The sequence below is a fragment of the Rosa rugosa genome, chromosome 1 (genome assembly GCF_958449725.1).
Source record: "Rosa rugosa chromosome 1, drRosRugo1.1, whole genome shotgun sequence".
Taxonomy (NCBI): Eukaryota; Viridiplantae; Streptophyta; class Magnoliopsida; order Rosales; family Rosaceae; genus Rosa; species Rosa rugosa.
The window spans coordinates 49,284,775-49,301,888 of record NC_084820.1 but is presented as its reverse complement, the minus strand read 5'-3'; the positions used below and the strand labels follow the sequence as shown (position 1 = coordinate 49,301,888).

General features: G+C 37.3%; 1 protein-coding gene and 1 long non-coding RNA gene across 2 annotated transcripts; both read right to left on the bottom strand.

Annotated features, from left to right (window-relative positions):
- Nucleotides 1-7,594: 7,594 nt before the first annotated feature.
- LOC133739941 (uncharacterized) lies at nucleotides 7,595-8,227 on the bottom strand. Its single transcript, XR_009860905.1, has 3 exons — nucleotides 7,997-8,227; nucleotides 7,801-7,894; nucleotides 7,595-7,714 (listed from the first exon to the last, which is right to left on the bottom strand). It is a non-coding gene; the product is annotated as an uncharacterized LOC133739941 (long non-coding RNA).
- A 1,213-nt stretch (nucleotides 8,228-9,440) lies between these two features.
- On the bottom strand, nucleotides 9,441-15,825 carry LOC133725247 (probable CoA ligase CCL8). The gene is made up of 17 exons (XM_062152419.1): nucleotides 15,492-15,825; nucleotides 14,426-14,589; nucleotides 14,129-14,341; nucleotides 13,485-13,677; nucleotides 13,287-13,375; nucleotides 12,871-12,939; nucleotides 12,622-12,675; nucleotides 12,366-12,473; nucleotides 11,972-12,070; nucleotides 11,679-11,771; nucleotides 11,484-11,561; nucleotides 11,008-11,112; nucleotides 10,708-10,798; nucleotides 10,428-10,501; nucleotides 10,090-10,269; nucleotides 9,926-9,979; nucleotides 9,441-9,822 (listed from the first exon to the last, which is right to left on the bottom strand). Exons 1-17 carry the CDS (start codon nucleotides 15,646-15,648, stop codon nucleotides 9,772-9,774), a joined length of 1,872 nt encoding a protein of 623 aa, XP_062008403.1. The 5' UTR covers nucleotides 15,649-15,825; the 3' UTR covers nucleotides 9,441-9,771.
- Nucleotides 15,826-17,114: the final 1,289 nt, after the last annotated feature.

The following is a 17,114-nucleotide window of genomic DNA, read 5'->3' as shown; positions in this document are numbered from 1 at the left end:
TTTCCTACGACGAGTCGTATTAAACAATAACTAACAAAACCCACTCACTATGTTAAAGCCTTAAAGGTAGTAGAAAAGTTTTGAGTTTTTTTTTTTTTTTTTTTTTTGAGAAATAGACAAAATTCATTAATAACCAACACGATTACAAAACATTGGAATGACCGGTTGTGGTATCAAACCCATGACACACATTCCTAACCTGATCAATAGTTACGGGTTCGTCAATACAAATGACATCCATGAGCCAAAAGGGCCCAACCCTTAACCAAATTTTACGCCCATACCTCCGGGCTACAATAGATAGTGACCACTCCCGAGTGTAACGATACAACTCCACCACCAACATTAAGACGAACCGCTTCATCCTCTTCAACACCGCGTTTTCCAAAATAACCAGACCACGTGCAAGGACGATTCACCATCACGTTGACAACCAGAAAGCATCGACAATAGAACACATAGTCCTCGGGGATAACGCCATAGAGATGGCACAACAATACGAACAAGACACCAAACCAATGGCATCGACACTCCACTAAAACACCCAAACCCTCGCTCAAGGGAGGAGGGACTTATTAATCCTAACCACGAACTAAAGAATAAAAGCCTAAAAAAACAAAGAAATAAACTGCCACAATCAACTTTCCTTCTCCACAAAATCGACTCAAGCTTCACAGAATCAGCCACAGCAAAGTTGGGATTGAGGTTGGTAAACTCGACCCCAATTATCTGACATCTAAGCCAAGGACAAAACCAACCTGGAGAGAACTTCCATCTCTGAAATCTCCTTCCACTATAAACCCTGATGGCAAAACTCTCCAACCCAGCACCGTCCCAACACCGACCCAAAGTCAATACGCCTTCCAATCTTGCTGAGATGACCACTCCTCGATTCCCCAAGCTTTCTGCAACAGAACACCGATCCGTGATTGTCTTCATCTGAGAAAAAGAAAACACCTCCTGTCGCAGCCCCCAATCTTGATCACCTCCCGCCACCAAGCGAAAACACGCCCATTCGGCCACACCCTTCGCTCGCTGATGAGGCTGGTAGCCATTGTCGACGGGAGGGCGCAGCCGGATAAGCAAAGAAGCCGCCTCTGTTTTTTCCAAACCCTAACTACGTTGCTCCAATTTTTGCTTTGAGTTTTTCTATTGGAACCTCCAAATTTACTCACTTGACCTCTATACTTTTTACACCTCTTATCAAATTGGGAGAATTTTTCGAACAGTACCTGAACTAAAGGTCACTGTGAATTAACGTGCCTCACTTTACACTAACTACACTTTAGTACCTGGACTATAAAACCCGACTACATTTTAATACACGCCGTTAATAACACCGTTAGTTGGCATGCCACCTGACATATTTTCAAGGGTAAAATTATCTCTTGACTATTCACCTTATTTTTTTAACTATCCACCTTTAAAAAGTCAATCTTTTTTAATAAAAAGGATATAAAAAAATAGGTGGTGCGATCATGACCGTAGATCCACCTTGAATTAAAAAAAAAAAAAAAGAAGAAGATTTCTTGGGGTTGTTCCACCGCAAGAATCGAACCAAACATCACCGTCCTTGTCGGCGTGTTTGGAATGCAAGGGAAGTGGAACAGATCCGACTTCGGCGTCGGCCCGGATATTGTTGTATGAAAGCAAAGGACTAGACTTGGGACTAATGGAGTTGTTGGGGAAGGCAGAAAGCGGCCAGGAATTGGAGGAAGGAGAAGATGGGTTTTTGCCGAAGTCAAAAGCACCGTTTGGGATCTAAGGGAGGACTGTGAAAATGGATTGCTGGCGCTGGTGGGTCCGGCTATGGGGTTTAGAGGGGAAGGAGAAGAGGGGGTGGAAGATACAAAAGAGGAAGTGTTGGAGGAAAGTCCCATTTGGATTTTGGCCTTGAGAATCAGATAGTGTGAAAGGGTTCTGGGCCATAAGCTAGCTAATTGCATCAAATCGTTCTCACCAAGATCTTGTATCAAAAGATATCCTATGATTTTGATGGCATTTTCAGGCTCCAAAGCCTTGATCTTTCCGAACAGTAGGTTGGTGACTTCATAAAAGAACCCATCTTGGATTTTTGGGCTCTCTCTCTCTGTGTGTGTTTCTCTCATGGTCCATGGGTTTGATCTGAGCTTTAGAAAAGATCTGAGCTTTGGGGTCTCTCTCTCTCTCTACGTTGGGTGTTATGGTGTTTTTGAATTGATAGTGTATTATGTGATTGGTTGGTGAGAAATATAGATTGAATTGGTAGTGTTTTCTGGAGATTTGTTTTTCTGGTTGCTGGTTGCCAGGTGAGGACGACCGGTCTTAGATCCGTTATAGAGCCGGAAACATCTTCAATAGCTGCAGCTTTTCTGCAGCGGCGGGTTGGAGTAGTGTTTATAGCAAAAGTGTGGTTGTGGCATTTTGTTCTGGTAATGGAGCATGAATCATATGGTTTTGTGATGTTAATGCTTGGAAATATGGTTGTGCTAGTGTTGGACTTGGTTGGGGTTCTGATGAATGTGAAGGAAGAGATCCGAGGCTAGAATTTTGATATTGGCACCAGATTAATGGCGCCACCACTGGTCGTTTAACTTGAAACTTCAGAGCGAGAGAGAGAGAGAGAATACCAAACTACCCTCTAAAAAATTCAATAATAACAAAAGGTTAATGGTGTTATTAACGGCGTGTATTTAAATGTAGTCGGGTTTTATAGTTCAGGTACCAAAATGTAGTTAGTGTAAATTGAGGCACGTTAATTCACAGTGACCTTTAGTTCAGGTACTGTTCGAAAAATTCTCCCTATCAAATTTTCAAATACTAAATTTACTCACTAAACTTCCTCAAATAACCTCACTCATATAATTTGCAAACAAATTATTATCTTTAAAATAAAAAATTTAGTCATTTCAATGATTTAATCACTCTATAAATCTTAACTAAATATACATTTCTTAATCAAACTTGAGTTTCAAAAATTAATGTCTAATCAATAAGAAAATGCCATGAACTATTCTTTTTTTTTTTTTTAATTTTTTTTTTCTATTTTAGCTGTGCAAAATAAAATAAAAAATCATTTGTTTTTTAATGTTTTTTTTTTCTGTATTGTTTGTACCACATGATTAATTGTTTAAATATTTTTAGTTTTTTTTAACTGCTAGTTTTTTTTATTTTTTATTTTTATTTTTACAAATATAATGGATTGACTTAGATTTAGGTCATAAATCATAAGAGGATTTATTTTGTTTTCCCTCACCAATATGCGTTCAACATATATATCATACTTTTTTATGTCACATGATCTTAATCATATTTTTAATTCTTATTAAATATATATGAATACTTTAATGAGTATGTAGTGAAATTGGAAAATGAAAATAGATAAGGAAAATAATAAGAAATACAATCTAATATTATTGAATTGGAAAGTCTACATAAAATAAATATAATATTTTTTTGTATAATTATTGTCCTTAATAGTCATTTTATAGTAGGTTATATATGTCATTTAATAATTCATAATAGAGTGAGGTCAAGTGAGCAGATTTGGAGGATCCAATAGAAACTCTCAAAAGTTTTTCATATAACTACCATGTTTTCTACTATTTCTTTTATTTTTATTCTTTTATTTTCTATTTTACAAATTACTGTATTATCCTAATTGATTAATTATATATCAGGGTTTTTTAAAGTATAAAGATTAAATTGGTAAAAAATTTCAATTTTAGAGAGCAAACTCTATTCTTTTAATAATAGTATAGATTAAAACAAAGTGGGGCCCACACAAACGAAGAGGCAAATTATCTGGGCATGTGGCCCCCTCCAATTTGCCTAGGCAAAAATCTACCGCTGAATTGCCTAAAAATTGATTTTCTCCGATTAGTCATCTGCTGCATGTGCTCTAAATGTGCATGTGGGGATTCAAATTTGCTCACCACTTTTATTTTGTGATAATATCATCACCCTATTAAAACTTGTCACGTCATATATAATTAATTCTTAAAATATATTTTTTTAATAAAACATCATAATTAACTATAATTATATATATATTTTTAATAAAACTATAATTATGTTTTTTTTTTTTTTGAATCAAACCCACTGGGCGAAATAGTATATTCATCACAAGTCAGAATAGGCCATTACATACCTTGCCGCTGTCATTTAAGGACATAGACAGACAAGGAGGTAGTGATAGTACTCACAATGGTACGTAAAAATAGACCCACTCATTGTACATTTCAGATCGTAGAGAGAGCGAAGATCCTCCTTTGGTACTACAAGAACATTATTGAATTTAGATAAAACTAAAAACATAGGGTTGGGCCAAGAGCCTAAACCCAGCCCAAATAGCAATGGACTAGGGCAGAACCCCAGCCCAATAGTTCGTGGCCCAATAGGGTAGTCCACTAAGGAGACTTGCTTCAGGCCCGTCATGATGGTTCGGGCCAAGTCCACCTTCCCTCACACCCCGTCGTACCATCACCGTCTGACCACGCTCCGTTCGACCCACACTGCCTGAACCGTGTCTTCCCGAGTCGGCCTGCCACCGCCGCAACCAAGCCACCCTCGCTGACTTACATCAGCACAGAACAAACCATCCCGGCGATCTAAGCCGTCCTGAGTCCACGCCGCCACCACGATCTACACCAAACCAGAACAGCCTTCCCGGAGCCAGGCGTCGCAACCGCACTCCATGGCACTGTCGATCCAACAAAGCCCAGCCACGGGGATCGACAAACCCGACCGTGACGCCACGATCCACCCTTCACCACCATCCCAGCCGAACGCAATGACGAAACCCGAGCAAAGCCCCTCAACAACCCTATCTACAGTAGGTCTCCCGTCCGACAGCAACCCTATAACGATGGTGAGGCCGGAGGCCATCTCCAACGTCCGGGCGCCGCCGGGTGAGAACAAGATTTCAACCAGAGGCGGCCTTAGGGTTTCTCGAGTAGAGATACACTTTCTATTTAACTATAATTATGTTTTATAACACAATAGTTTTATATTGAGTGGTGGTATCACCACCAAAGTATTGGTGGTGAGCAACGGATTCTCCATATTTGCCCGACTGATAAGTGCCGCATGGGCCTGCCTCATGCCAACGTCTTATTTTTTTTTTATTTTTTATTTTTTTATTATTGATCCTATTTTATAATGGTCATTTAATATCAACCGTTGACTGATCCAATTTGATAATGATCCAACGGCTGCAATTAAATGACAACAGTAACATATTTTTTTTTCACCCTAAAAATAAATTTGAAGAAAAAGAAAATCTTAAATTTATTTTGGGTTATTATCACAAATGGTACCTGAATTATACTTCAATCTTATCGATGGTACCTGAACTTCAATTTTGATCACAACCAGTACCCAAACTTTTCGATTTCATTTTAAATGGTACATAGAGCCACCTCCGGTCACTATTCCGACTAAAAACAGCATGTAAGGCGATCATAGTGATGATCTTTGATGATTTCAAGGGTTGCGAGCATATATAGTGATGATCTTTTTGGTAATAGACTTGCCTTGAACTTTTTTTTATTATTTTTTTTAATTTTAGATTTGGCTTTTTTGGCCGGAATAGTGACTGAAGGTGGCCTTAGGTACCATTTAATATGAAATCGAAAAGTTCGGGTATTGGTTGTGATCAAAATTGAAGTTCAGGTACCATCGATAAGATTGAGGTATAGTTCAGGTACCATTTGTGATAATAACCCATTTATTTTCAAAATTCTATAAATACCAATTCCCTCACCTTAATTTCTCACACCAAAATTTCTGAAATTTTTACCTCTCCATCAATTCATTCTTCATTCCTAAAATTTATTCATTAACTTTTTTAGATTAATATTATATGATTAATCTCATTATTAGTTATTTAGTTAATTAAATTATAAGTTTAACACTATTTTGAATTAATTAATTATTCAAATTTAAAGTGTGAATAGTAGATTGGCAAGCAAATTGCTTTTCATTAGTGCATTGTGTAAGCTACAAGCAATTGTCAATTTTGGATGAATAGTAGATTGGTTGTACCAATTTGGTTGGCAAATTAGCAATTGCCCTTGGTTTATGGGTGCATTTGCTCTTATAAGTAGGTAAGAGGTCCTGAGTTTGATTCTTATATTTGTTTACCAGTAGACCTGTAAATGGATCGGATTTGGATCGGATCGACCTAAATCCAAATCCGTTTACTTAAAAAAAAATTCGATACAAACCCGCTCCGTTAACCCGGCGGATCATTGATAGCTCGATCCAAATCCGTATCCGTTGTATTAACGGATACCCGATCCGCTAATCCGACCCGTTTATAATTTCAAATATTTTAAAATTTTAAATAGTAATATTAAATTTATATCATGATACCTTATAAGATATTAATAAAATATTAAAACAACATGAAAAGTATCACCAAAAGTAGAATTACATTATTAAAATTCTTAATGCTTCTTGGAATCTTGGGTGATGGATTGTCTCTTAGATTTCTGCAAAAAAATTTGTATTAGAAATTCTTCATATTTTATATTTTATATTTTTTAAAAAAATAATAATATATTAATAAAAAATAATATTTTATTATTACAAAAAACGGGCCGGATCATTAACGGATCGGATCGACCTAAATCCGTATTTGATCCGTTAAATAAACGGGTTAACCGATTCGGATCATTAACGGATCAAAATTTTCGATCCAAACCAGTGCAATAGCCACAGATCTGGAGCGGGTCCGGATCAAAATCCGGTCCATTTACAGGTCTATTTACCAGTGAATTTGCCCATGAATATTTTTTCTTCTTTGTAAGAGAGAATTTTCGAGCTAGACTCGTTGTCGTCTATAACTGTATGATCAACCAAGTTGGGCGCTTAGCAATGCTACTGGTATATTCAATACTTCTCGTGTCTGAGAACATAGCTATGAGAGGGACTTGGTACACATTGGATCAGACATCAGAGCATACAAGCTATGGTTTGGGTTCTCGGCTGTGCAGCTTCTCAAATCGTTGAGTTTGGATTGAAATAACATGAATGACCTTAGAAATAGGAAAGTTTCTAAGGATGGAACACATGAATGACATTAGGACTAGTTTGGGACTGTTGTGACTTTAAAAAAAAAACTAAGGATTAAATACTTGTTACTCCTCAAACTTTTGCCTGAAAAACAATTTAGTCCCTCCCCTTTCAAATTAAACTGGATAGTCCTTATTCTCTCTAATTCTCACACAACAGGTCCAAAATGATCCGAAATGACTATTATGCCCCTCATTTTCTATTTTTATTATTATTTTTATTTTTTCTCTATTTTTTTTTATTTTTCTCCCCTTTTTTTATACTCTTTCTCTCTCTCCCTCCCTTTCTCCCTCTCTCCTGGCCGCACGGTCTCTCTCTCTCCCTCGACCTCTCTTCTTCTTCTTCTCTTCCTCTGCCATCACCGGAGACCACCACTTCCGGCCACCATCTCACCAAAAACCTAAACTCTCCTTTTCTCTCTTCTCAGCCGCGCGTCCTTCTCTCTCTCCCCTGACCTCTCGCTCCCTCTCTCTTCTTCTTCCCTCTGCAACCACCGGAGAACACCATCTCCGGCCACCATTTCATCACCCTCTCACATTTTGCTCGATCGTAACTCAAAATGAGCCATTTGTCGCTGAAAAGCCTAGGTCCAATTCGGACTCTTTTTTTTTTTTTTCTACGGACAATGGAGACAACCATTCTAGAGTATCTTTAAGACCTGAAAGAAATTCCGAATTAAACCACAAAAACAAACAATCTAAAACTTTAATCGATTAGAACAAACTGGACTTGAAAATCGATTACCCAGTTCCATCTTCGTCCTCCTCGATCTTCTCGTCCCTCTGTTCTTCCTCCGTCTCAATCAAGCTTCTTATGAATATGTTTGTTTTTCAAGTTTCTAATCAAGCAGATAGGCGAGGAAACTTTAAGATCGGGATTACCTCTTAAAACCCAGAAGCCAAAAACTTAAAAAGATGAAAACTTTTAACATCGGGATTACCTTTTAAATGGTATAGTACGGATCGTCAGATTAGAGACCTTCATCGTCAAATCAAGAAAACAAATCGACTGCAGGCGAGTTTCAATTGAGCTATTGGAGTGTTGTGGTTAAAGCAAAAGAGCCTCTTCGCTCTCAGAGTCTCTTTCGACAGTCCCTTTCCTTCTTATCCGCATCACACTCTCTCTTCTCACCACTTTTACGGAAGTCAATCTTGGTTATACGGCCGTAGAAGAAAGAAGAAACCGATGGCGTCGTTAGGCGTCGGCGGGCAGAGGGGTTTCTGGGATTTGGGTGCTGGATCGATTGGAGGTGGCGGCATGATGAAATGGTGGCAGGAGATGGTGTTCTCCGGTGGTTGCAGAGGGAAGAAGAAGAGAGAGGGAGCGAGAGGTCAGGGGAGAGAGAGAAGGACGCGCGGCTGAGAAGAGAGAAAGGGAGAGTTTAGGTTTTTGGTGAGATGGTGGCCGGAAGTGGTGGTCTCCGGTGATGGCAGAGGAAGAGAAGAAGAAGAGAGGTCGAGGGAGAGAGAGAGACCGTGCGGCCAGGAGAGAGGGAGGGAGAGTATAAAAAAAAGGGGAGAAAAATAAAAAAAATTGAGAAAAAAATAAAAATAATAATAAAAATAGAAAATGAGGGGCATAATAGTCATTTCGGATCATTTTGGACCTGTTGTGTGAGAATTAGAGAGAATAAGGACTATCCAGTTTAATTTGAAAGGGGAGTGACTAAACTGTTTTTCAGGCAAAAGTTTGAGGAGTAACAAGTTTTTAATCCAAAAACTAATGTTACTGTGTTATGAGAATAATCAACTGCAAATTAAAACAGGTTCGTGTTTGGTAAAGAATACTTTTAAAAGCTGTCAGTACATAAAACAATTTCAGAGCGTGTTTTAATTAAAAGCAACTTCTAAAAACAACTTTTGGATTGCTTCTAAAATCTGCTGCCAGTGATCTGTAATTTTCAATTAAAGCTGCTTTTTATTTATTTTCAAAACACAATAAAATATAAAATTTTAGACTAAAACTGATTTTTTTTTTTAAAGCGAAACAATCCCAAACGGGGCCTTAGTCTTTCACAAAAATGAAAGACTAATTATAAGAATGGAACACATGAATGACCTAAGAAATAGGAAAGTTTGCGGATTTCATTTGGGTGCACCAAAATTATAAGTCTTCAGATTAGAATCGATTGGAATCTGACTCTCCAATCCAACTTGCATCTCTAGTTTCTAGACTAAGGTGCATTTACTGAGGGTTTAAACATCTAGTAGGATTTTTGGAGCAACTGATAAAACTTTTCCAACCAATGACCTTTAACAGTGATTCTGTTTGCAAAATTGAAGCTAGAAAGACTTGAGTGCAAATAATCGGAACTGCAGAACACTAGATTTGTCAATTCCTCCAAAACTATATGGTAATAAGAACCTAGAATGACAGTGCAGCACTTCCGTATGAAAGGAGTACTATCATATATCATTGTAACTTTACTTGAAATAGGCTGTAAATCACCTGTTCTTTATTGAGAGATTATGTACAAAAAAAACAGAAGCAAGAAAGAAAACCAAATCATTTGGTTCATGAAGAACGTCAATAATTGGTTTCCTCAATTAACTGCGATATTTTTACTATAATTGACTAATTTACCAGACATCTAGGGGTCACATTACTTAAGCGCATGACGCATGAGAGTGAAGGATTGCCTTCTAGCCCCAGATTGAAGTCTTATTTTCAAAGCCTCAAGTTGTGTGCCGCTTATCTATTTCTTTTGTCTTGCAATCAAATCTGTTGATCAGAAGCCAGAACTTTCTTCAACTCCTTCTTATTCACCTGAAAACATATATGAAATGTGATTGAAACTTACAAGTTAAGAATAAATTCAAATATACTACCAATCCTCTCATAGAAAATAAGAAATAAGTAAGTAGCTTACCTTCCCCATAGCATTACGAGGCAGTGAATCCCACACAAAAAGTCGTGTTGGTAGCTGGGAAAAAAAATAAAGTAAAGTAGTTATATTAAGTGCTCACTTGAGAATTGAGAATCAAGTTTTGCAATTTGCAACATTTGTGAATGACGGTCACTCGTCAGTAATACCTTGTATGGTGCAAGTTTGTGTTTAGCCCCAGAGCATAGCTCTTCCAAGCTTATGGCAGGTTTCTTTTCTTCCTCTTGTTTCCTCTTTGCTTCCACATCTGGCACTACTATTGCACAGACAATTTCTCCATAATCTTTGTCCGGTAAGCCCAATACACAACACTCCTCTACAGATGGGTGCTACACAAAAGCGTGGTTCTAGACTGTTAGTTGTTAGTATTCAGTTCTTCATTCAGCACTTCAATTGTTATTTTTTCCTTCTTTTGACCGAGTTACAAAATAAATGGATTGCAAAGAACACATCCATACCAAATATGGAAGAGAGGTAAAAAACTCACCTCTAAAAGAATTGATTCAATTTCTAATGCTGATAACTTGTATCCACCAACCTTCATTATATCTGCGCTTGTACCTGATAAATGTTATTCAAGAGAGTAAGAGAGGGTGGCCGAAGAAAGAAAAATTAATGCTAAGTTAGTGGATCCTCTAGGCATCTGCATTAAATCAAACACAACAATTCTAGGCATAATCATTTGTCTTTTGTGACCTATAAAGAAAATATAGTTGAAAGAATGCACCAATATGAGTATGATGCACATGGGTTCTAGATCTGCTTACGTCCCAATATGATGTAGTAGCCATCTTTATCCACTGTACCAGCATCCCCTGTCTTGAAGAACCCATCATTTGTAAATGATTCTCTAGTTACCTAGATGATGATCACAATGTCATTAACAGATTGTTGAAGCTCCTCAGAATTTCATTGCAGTACATATCTATTTCTTTCACTTTGCATTCTTCAATCAAAACATATGAACATCTCACACACGCTGAACAAAGGGCGGTGCTTGTGTACGTGTATGCGTGCATAGCATTTGATAGCAAGTTGGCATCAAAATTTATCATGTCAGAAATTACCTCAGGAAGTTTCCAATATTCCTTGAACAATGAAGGGCTTCTAACGCAAAGCTCACCCACGACCATCGTATCACTTTTACTATCATCTTCTGCAACGATCTTTACCTACAGCAAGGACAGATTTTACTTGGAGAAAGTTCAATCATATATATATGTGTGTTCAATTGTAGTTGTTTCTAATGGAAGAAGTATACTCTAGTAACAATCCCATCTGGCCAGATCAACTGTGAGACACATCACACACCACTTTTAGAGTTTTAGTACATCCTAACTTTACAATTTACTAGCTGTTTCAAGGACGAGAATATATAGGCTTTGTAATCAACAATAAAAAGTACTCTGATTAACTATGGCCTTGCTATTATCAGTGGTTCCCTTCAGCACGAATGTTAAAAATTAAAAAGCTGAATGTGCGAGAGCCTCATTCATATGGTTCACAACCAAACAAGCATATCTCAGAACAGTAGCTCAGTTACCTCCACACCAGGAAATGGTTTTCCAACCGTGCCTGCCTTCCGTTCACCTCTGAAGGGATTTGATATTGCCATCACAAACTAAGAACATCAAAACGCATATCTATAAGTTATTAAGAATCACGATTTATGAATTACATGCAACTTTGAATAAACTGAATAGTAGTTTTAAAGGAATTGAAACTAGATATCACTTACCTCTGTCATGCCGTATCGTTCCAGAAGACGATGCCCTGTGATAGTTTCCCATTGCTGCATTACAGGAACAGGGAGTGCAGAGGAACCACACATCTAGGAGGTGAATGAGGATGTTAGTCATTTTCGTCAGGGAAACTAAAATAAATTAGCTGATAATGTAAGAGATTCATCCCAGAAGCTAATTTATTTAGCTGATAATGTAATTTTTGATTCTATCTGCAAAGACCTGGGATAAAATCCCCATAGGCAGAAATACTCTCACAATATTGTTCCTTATAGGTATTGTTAGTTACCATAAGACGCAACTGTTGTGCAGCATAGGCAGATGCAGCTTTTAGCTCCGCATCCATGGCTTCATGAGCTTGTATCAATCGAGTATACATGGTCGGTACCTATGAAAATAAAACACCTGGTTATCACTTATAGTGTCACTTAGTTCAGGTAATTATTTCAAATCTAAAATCATTACTTTAATACCACATATATGTGGAAGGATAAGAAGAGAAGAAGGATTCATGAAAAGAATACATATTGCTGTCATGAAGCATATATTTGGAAGCTCAAGAGAAAAGTACAGGTCAGTTATCAAGATACCTCAGGTTATAAAGCCGCTAAACAACTAAAAGGAGCAGATAACTGTTGCTTATTCTCTAGCAAAAAGATCCTTCAAATAAAGAGTATACTTACTCCAGTAAAGACAGTTATGCCCTCATCTGCCTTAGTTCCATTTTTCGGATATGCTTCACGCCATCTCTGCCAAATACCCCTCACACTAAACTTCGGCATAAACTCAACCTTGAACAACACAAACACATGATATTACAACCAGATCTATCTTGAATAGTTCAGCAAGAATCTTCCAGGAAAACAAGTAGTACATGTAAGACAACTGCAAAAGCCTACAGCTGTCAAAGAAATCAAAGGAAACAAAAGATTATATTACCGTGGAACCTGCATACAGAGGGGCAAGTAGAGCATTGAAAAGCCCATGGACGTGTACGTTATAGGTTAAGGATCAGTCCAAGCAAACCATCAAATCATCAACTAAGCCATAACCCCAACAAGGATTATTCTCAGGATCAATCAAGTTTCTCACAGGAAAGGAGACATTGAAGACAGAAAGCAAAATGGAAGCTCCAATTGTATTCAAAAACAGTATTTGCACACAAGTATACAAAATTGAACGGATATGATGTAGTGGTAGACAATGCAAAAACTGATCAGCAGATGAATACTCCCAAGCTTCTGCCAAGGTTTGGACCTGAAATTGAGATAACATGAGGGCAACTGTGAGAAGCATAACTAAGTTGGATAAAATAGCCAACGATGTCTCACAGCATAACTAAGTCGGATAAAATAGCCAACAATGTATAAAAATATCTTCTTATAGAGCTTGCAGTATTGTATTGCATGAAAGTGAAACCAGAAATAAGCACCAAGTGGAAAACATTAACAATAGTCATCCACCATTTAAAGCTTCTATTACACAATCTAATGTGCATTTATGAGTTATTACATGTTCATCCTAGTATCCTACACCTGACCTGACAACTATTTAGCGGTGGGGTGAAAATTATCTAATCATGCAAGGATAAATGGTGAACGTACCTGCGCACTGATGCTTTTGTGAGTGTGAACAACTCCTTTAGGTTTACCCGTTGTACCACTAGTGTATATTATTAATGCTGGATCCTCACCTGCACCATAAGGAATGACATCAACAAAACTTTATCCTTGCGTTATTGCATAATTTGCACTCCAACACAAAATATAAGTTCAAACTTAAAGGAACACTATCTCTCTTACTTGATTGCTTCCCATTCCTGTGAAAAATTCTATCTGCATCTACTTCTCCCGCTTGTAAATGACCACCTGCACTTGCATGTGAAGTAGCACTACTGGGAACTGGTGGAATAAGAGAAAACTGAGCAGCACATTTAGCAGCAAGGTTTTCCATAAGTTGTTGATGATCTTCAGTACTCAATATCATGGAGATGTCCTGTAAATCAGGTAATTATATATATGGTCTATATAATTGATGCTCAAAGCAACAGTAAAAAGTACAGAGTGAAGATAAGGTATAAGGCCTATACATATGCAGTAAAAAGTACCAATTTAGGCCATGCTTTGAGATTGACAAGGACTTTACTAGCTAACCTATACAAGTTAGCTCTCCAAATTTACAATTTAGAAAAGTTTAAAGAGAATTAGGTTATGCTTTTAGATTGACAAAAATACAATAGATGCTGTAGCAAAAAAACAACGAGTAAAACTAGTCTGGTAATAGTACAAGACTTCAGTTTTTATGTAAATAGTATTATAGAGTTACACCCATTACAAGGGCAAAAGTGAATAACTTGATGATGAAAAAATAAATTCAATAAAGGGTCTGAGAAAAAACACAAGGCAATGAGAAAGAAAAGTAAAGATAAATAGCATATGGGGCTCACTGAATCATTCATCACATGCAAGAGCTCAGCCTCAGGGTGGCTCAGAGCAAGTGGAACTGCAACACCTCCACTAAGCCAAGTCCCAAGTATACCAGCAACGAATTCCGCGGAGGGCTTAGCCACAATACCTATTCTAGCCCCTCCAAGATGCCCAAGTCCTCGTGCACCATCTGTTGTTGCTAAAGGAGATTGATGGCTACTTGCTTTGGAAGTCTGTATTCAAAGAATATGTCAAGATATTACAGAAAAATAATAGACAAGCATTTTAAAAAAATATACACATATCTGCAAACTCACTTTTAAGTCGCCACAACATAACAAGCCAGATATACTCCGTGCAGAAGAAATTAGTTGATTGTAACTGTAACTCTTGTTATCTGATCTAACAGCAACACTATCCTGAGTTCCAGAACCTTGACTAGCTACTTTTACCGCCTCCATAGATGAACCAGATTGCAAGGCTGTAATGGGATTTTAAAATGAACAGAGAATCAAATACTAGGAAAATAACTCTCCAAGAGACATCTAGCTTCTAACTCTCAGTGCAAAACAGCTATTGACACACAAAGTTTGTTTTGATAGAATACAACAGGGTCCATATAAATTACTTGAATTTCGCATCACATATCCCATAATTGAGCTCCCAAGAGAAAAGGATGAACAACAATTGAATGGACACTCATTGTGTTTAGCAGAAATTCCAATGGAAAATGGACAAGTAAAAGTTCAAAGCTTTCAGTACAATTGAAGAAATCATTAATCCAATGTAAATAAAACCACAATTTGCTGAGAAAGATGCACACTATAGCAGGTATACCTCCACATTTCATACTCGAAAATGCAGCCATTAGATCATCTAGACACAACCAAGTTCCTTTCCACCAACTAGCATAATCTTTCTTTCTTTTTTCGTTCGTTCAGTGAGAAGTGAAGAGCTTTCATTAGTTGGGTTTCAAGCAAGGAGTTCAAGAGTGATTATAGTCGACTTAGTGGTTTAAAGGGCTATAAATTCTGTATTACTATGAAAATTCATAATGTTACTCCTGCGAAAAGAGAAGGAATTTGACCATGTTTGGTCCCTTCAACAGTATGGAACACATAGATTGTTCAATCACAAACATCAACAGACGACAGAAATCAAATATAAATAAAAACCCATTAATCCTCTGTTTCATTTCTGATTCCAAAAACACACGAAAGAACAAAAATCTCCCACGATGCCAAACCCAATAAGCCACAAAACACTCAACCCAATTCAGTTCAATCCCTCATTGTTTTTATCAAAAACCAACAGAAGTTGCACACTTTCACCCAACTAAACACCTTCAAACTAAACAAGCAACCCCCAAAGTCAGGAACTTACAAGAGAAAAGGCGAGAGTGTGACAAGCAGAGCAAAGGGTTGATCCTGGTGAGATAGCGGGAGGCCTTGAAACGCGAACAAGATGAATAAGAAGAGGAGAAGAGCGACCTGCAGTAGTAGTTGAAAGCTTTAAATAAAGGAGGGGTGGTGGAGCTCATTTTACAGGTGTGGGATATTAATTGGCAGTGGGTTTCGGGTACGTCGGTGATTCAGTTCATGTGTGCTGTGTGTGGTTAGGTGTGCATGGGTTTGGCGGCATTCATGAGGCTGATGGTTTGGTTAGGCTGTGAGTGGGGTACTTTCAGAATTGAGTTTGAGCTTGAGCTTGCCAATTTGAAAACGAGGTCCGAGAAGACACGCCAAAATACCAAAATTGGAAGAAAGAGCAGCGCGTCTAAATTGTGAGTGGGAACTGCTGGACAATACTGGGGTTTTCCAACTTTCTGGGTTAAATGGTTAATTCTGGTGGATTTTACTGTTAGGGGTTAATTTTTTTTTTCTTTTATTTTTTTTTAGGAACACACCCAAAATATTTTACTTTTTTTATTTTATTTTATTTCATTAGGGAAAGCAATATTTTTCACTTTCAAGAGTTAAGGCTACATTTATGGCATGTTTACTAACTTGGAATCAGAATGAGAATGGATGGAATGATTCCGGAATAAGAGAATTCCGTCGTTTATTTACATGTAAGAGAATCAGAATGGATATGGGTCCCACATCCTTATCAAGAATCAATTCCTGAATAATCAGGAATTCAAGCGGGGGGAGATGGGTTTAGGAATCAACTCACCCTGAATCAAGTTTTTATACCAAAAATACCCTAACATAATTTCAATAACACCAAATTACCCAACCCTAGAAATATATATACTATTGTCAACATCAGAAAACATCAACAACAAAAAAGAAACGGCTGGACTCCTTTGGTTAGTGATCGATCTGTGTCCTCTCTTCTCTGGTATCAAACTAGAATAAATCAATGAACGAACCAAATATGTCAAACTTGAACCGTTCATACATAAAATCTTAAGTCGCCGTTTTGAATGCCTTAACGATAATCAATTTGGCTGAAAATTTGCAGAAGTGATCTACACATTAGGAACTAAAAACTGAACGGTTAAGATGCTAAAATATGATCGAAAAGTTGGTCTAATGCCCTATCCCTAGAAAAGACCCAAAAAATGGATCCCTCACTAGAAGGGCCCTGATATATAGTTTGAGTGGGCAAAATGGTGTGTTCTTGCATGATTGAAGGCCAAAATCTAGTTTGAGTGGGCAACACTATATGAAGAAATTGATGAATTAGTTAAGGATTGGCTATGATCAATCACATTGGAAGCGATCATATTAGAAGTTTAGGGGCATAAATGATTTTAGGTATAAAGTTCAGGGTGGTAAAATGATTTTAGTTCTATTTTTAACATGTAGTTTTATAATCTGAATGACTCATTCTCTAGTTACATATACCCATATGGATCCCACAAAAAATTAGTCAAACAAACTTTAACCATTTGATTAGAACCATCTTCGTTTCGTTCAAATTTTATTTAACGGACTATATTTGTTCACATATTTTTAATGACTACATGATTATATATTTAGTTTATTTTTTGTATACACA

Bases quoted from the DNA above. Each gene is read 5' to 3' on its own strand.
- LOC133725247 (XM_062152419.1), bottom strand. From the start codon at position 15,648: ATGAGCTCCACCACCCCTCCTTTATTTAAAGCTTTCAACTACTACTGC. The intron at 14,342-14,425 runs GTGAGTTTGCAG...CTTTGAATACAG, and splicing joins TATGTTGTGGCGACTTAAAA to ACTTCCAAAGCAAGTAGCCA. The intron at 10,502-10,707 runs GTAAGCAGATCT...AACATTTATCAG, and splicing joins CTACTACATCATATTGGGAC to GTACAAGCGCAGATATAATG.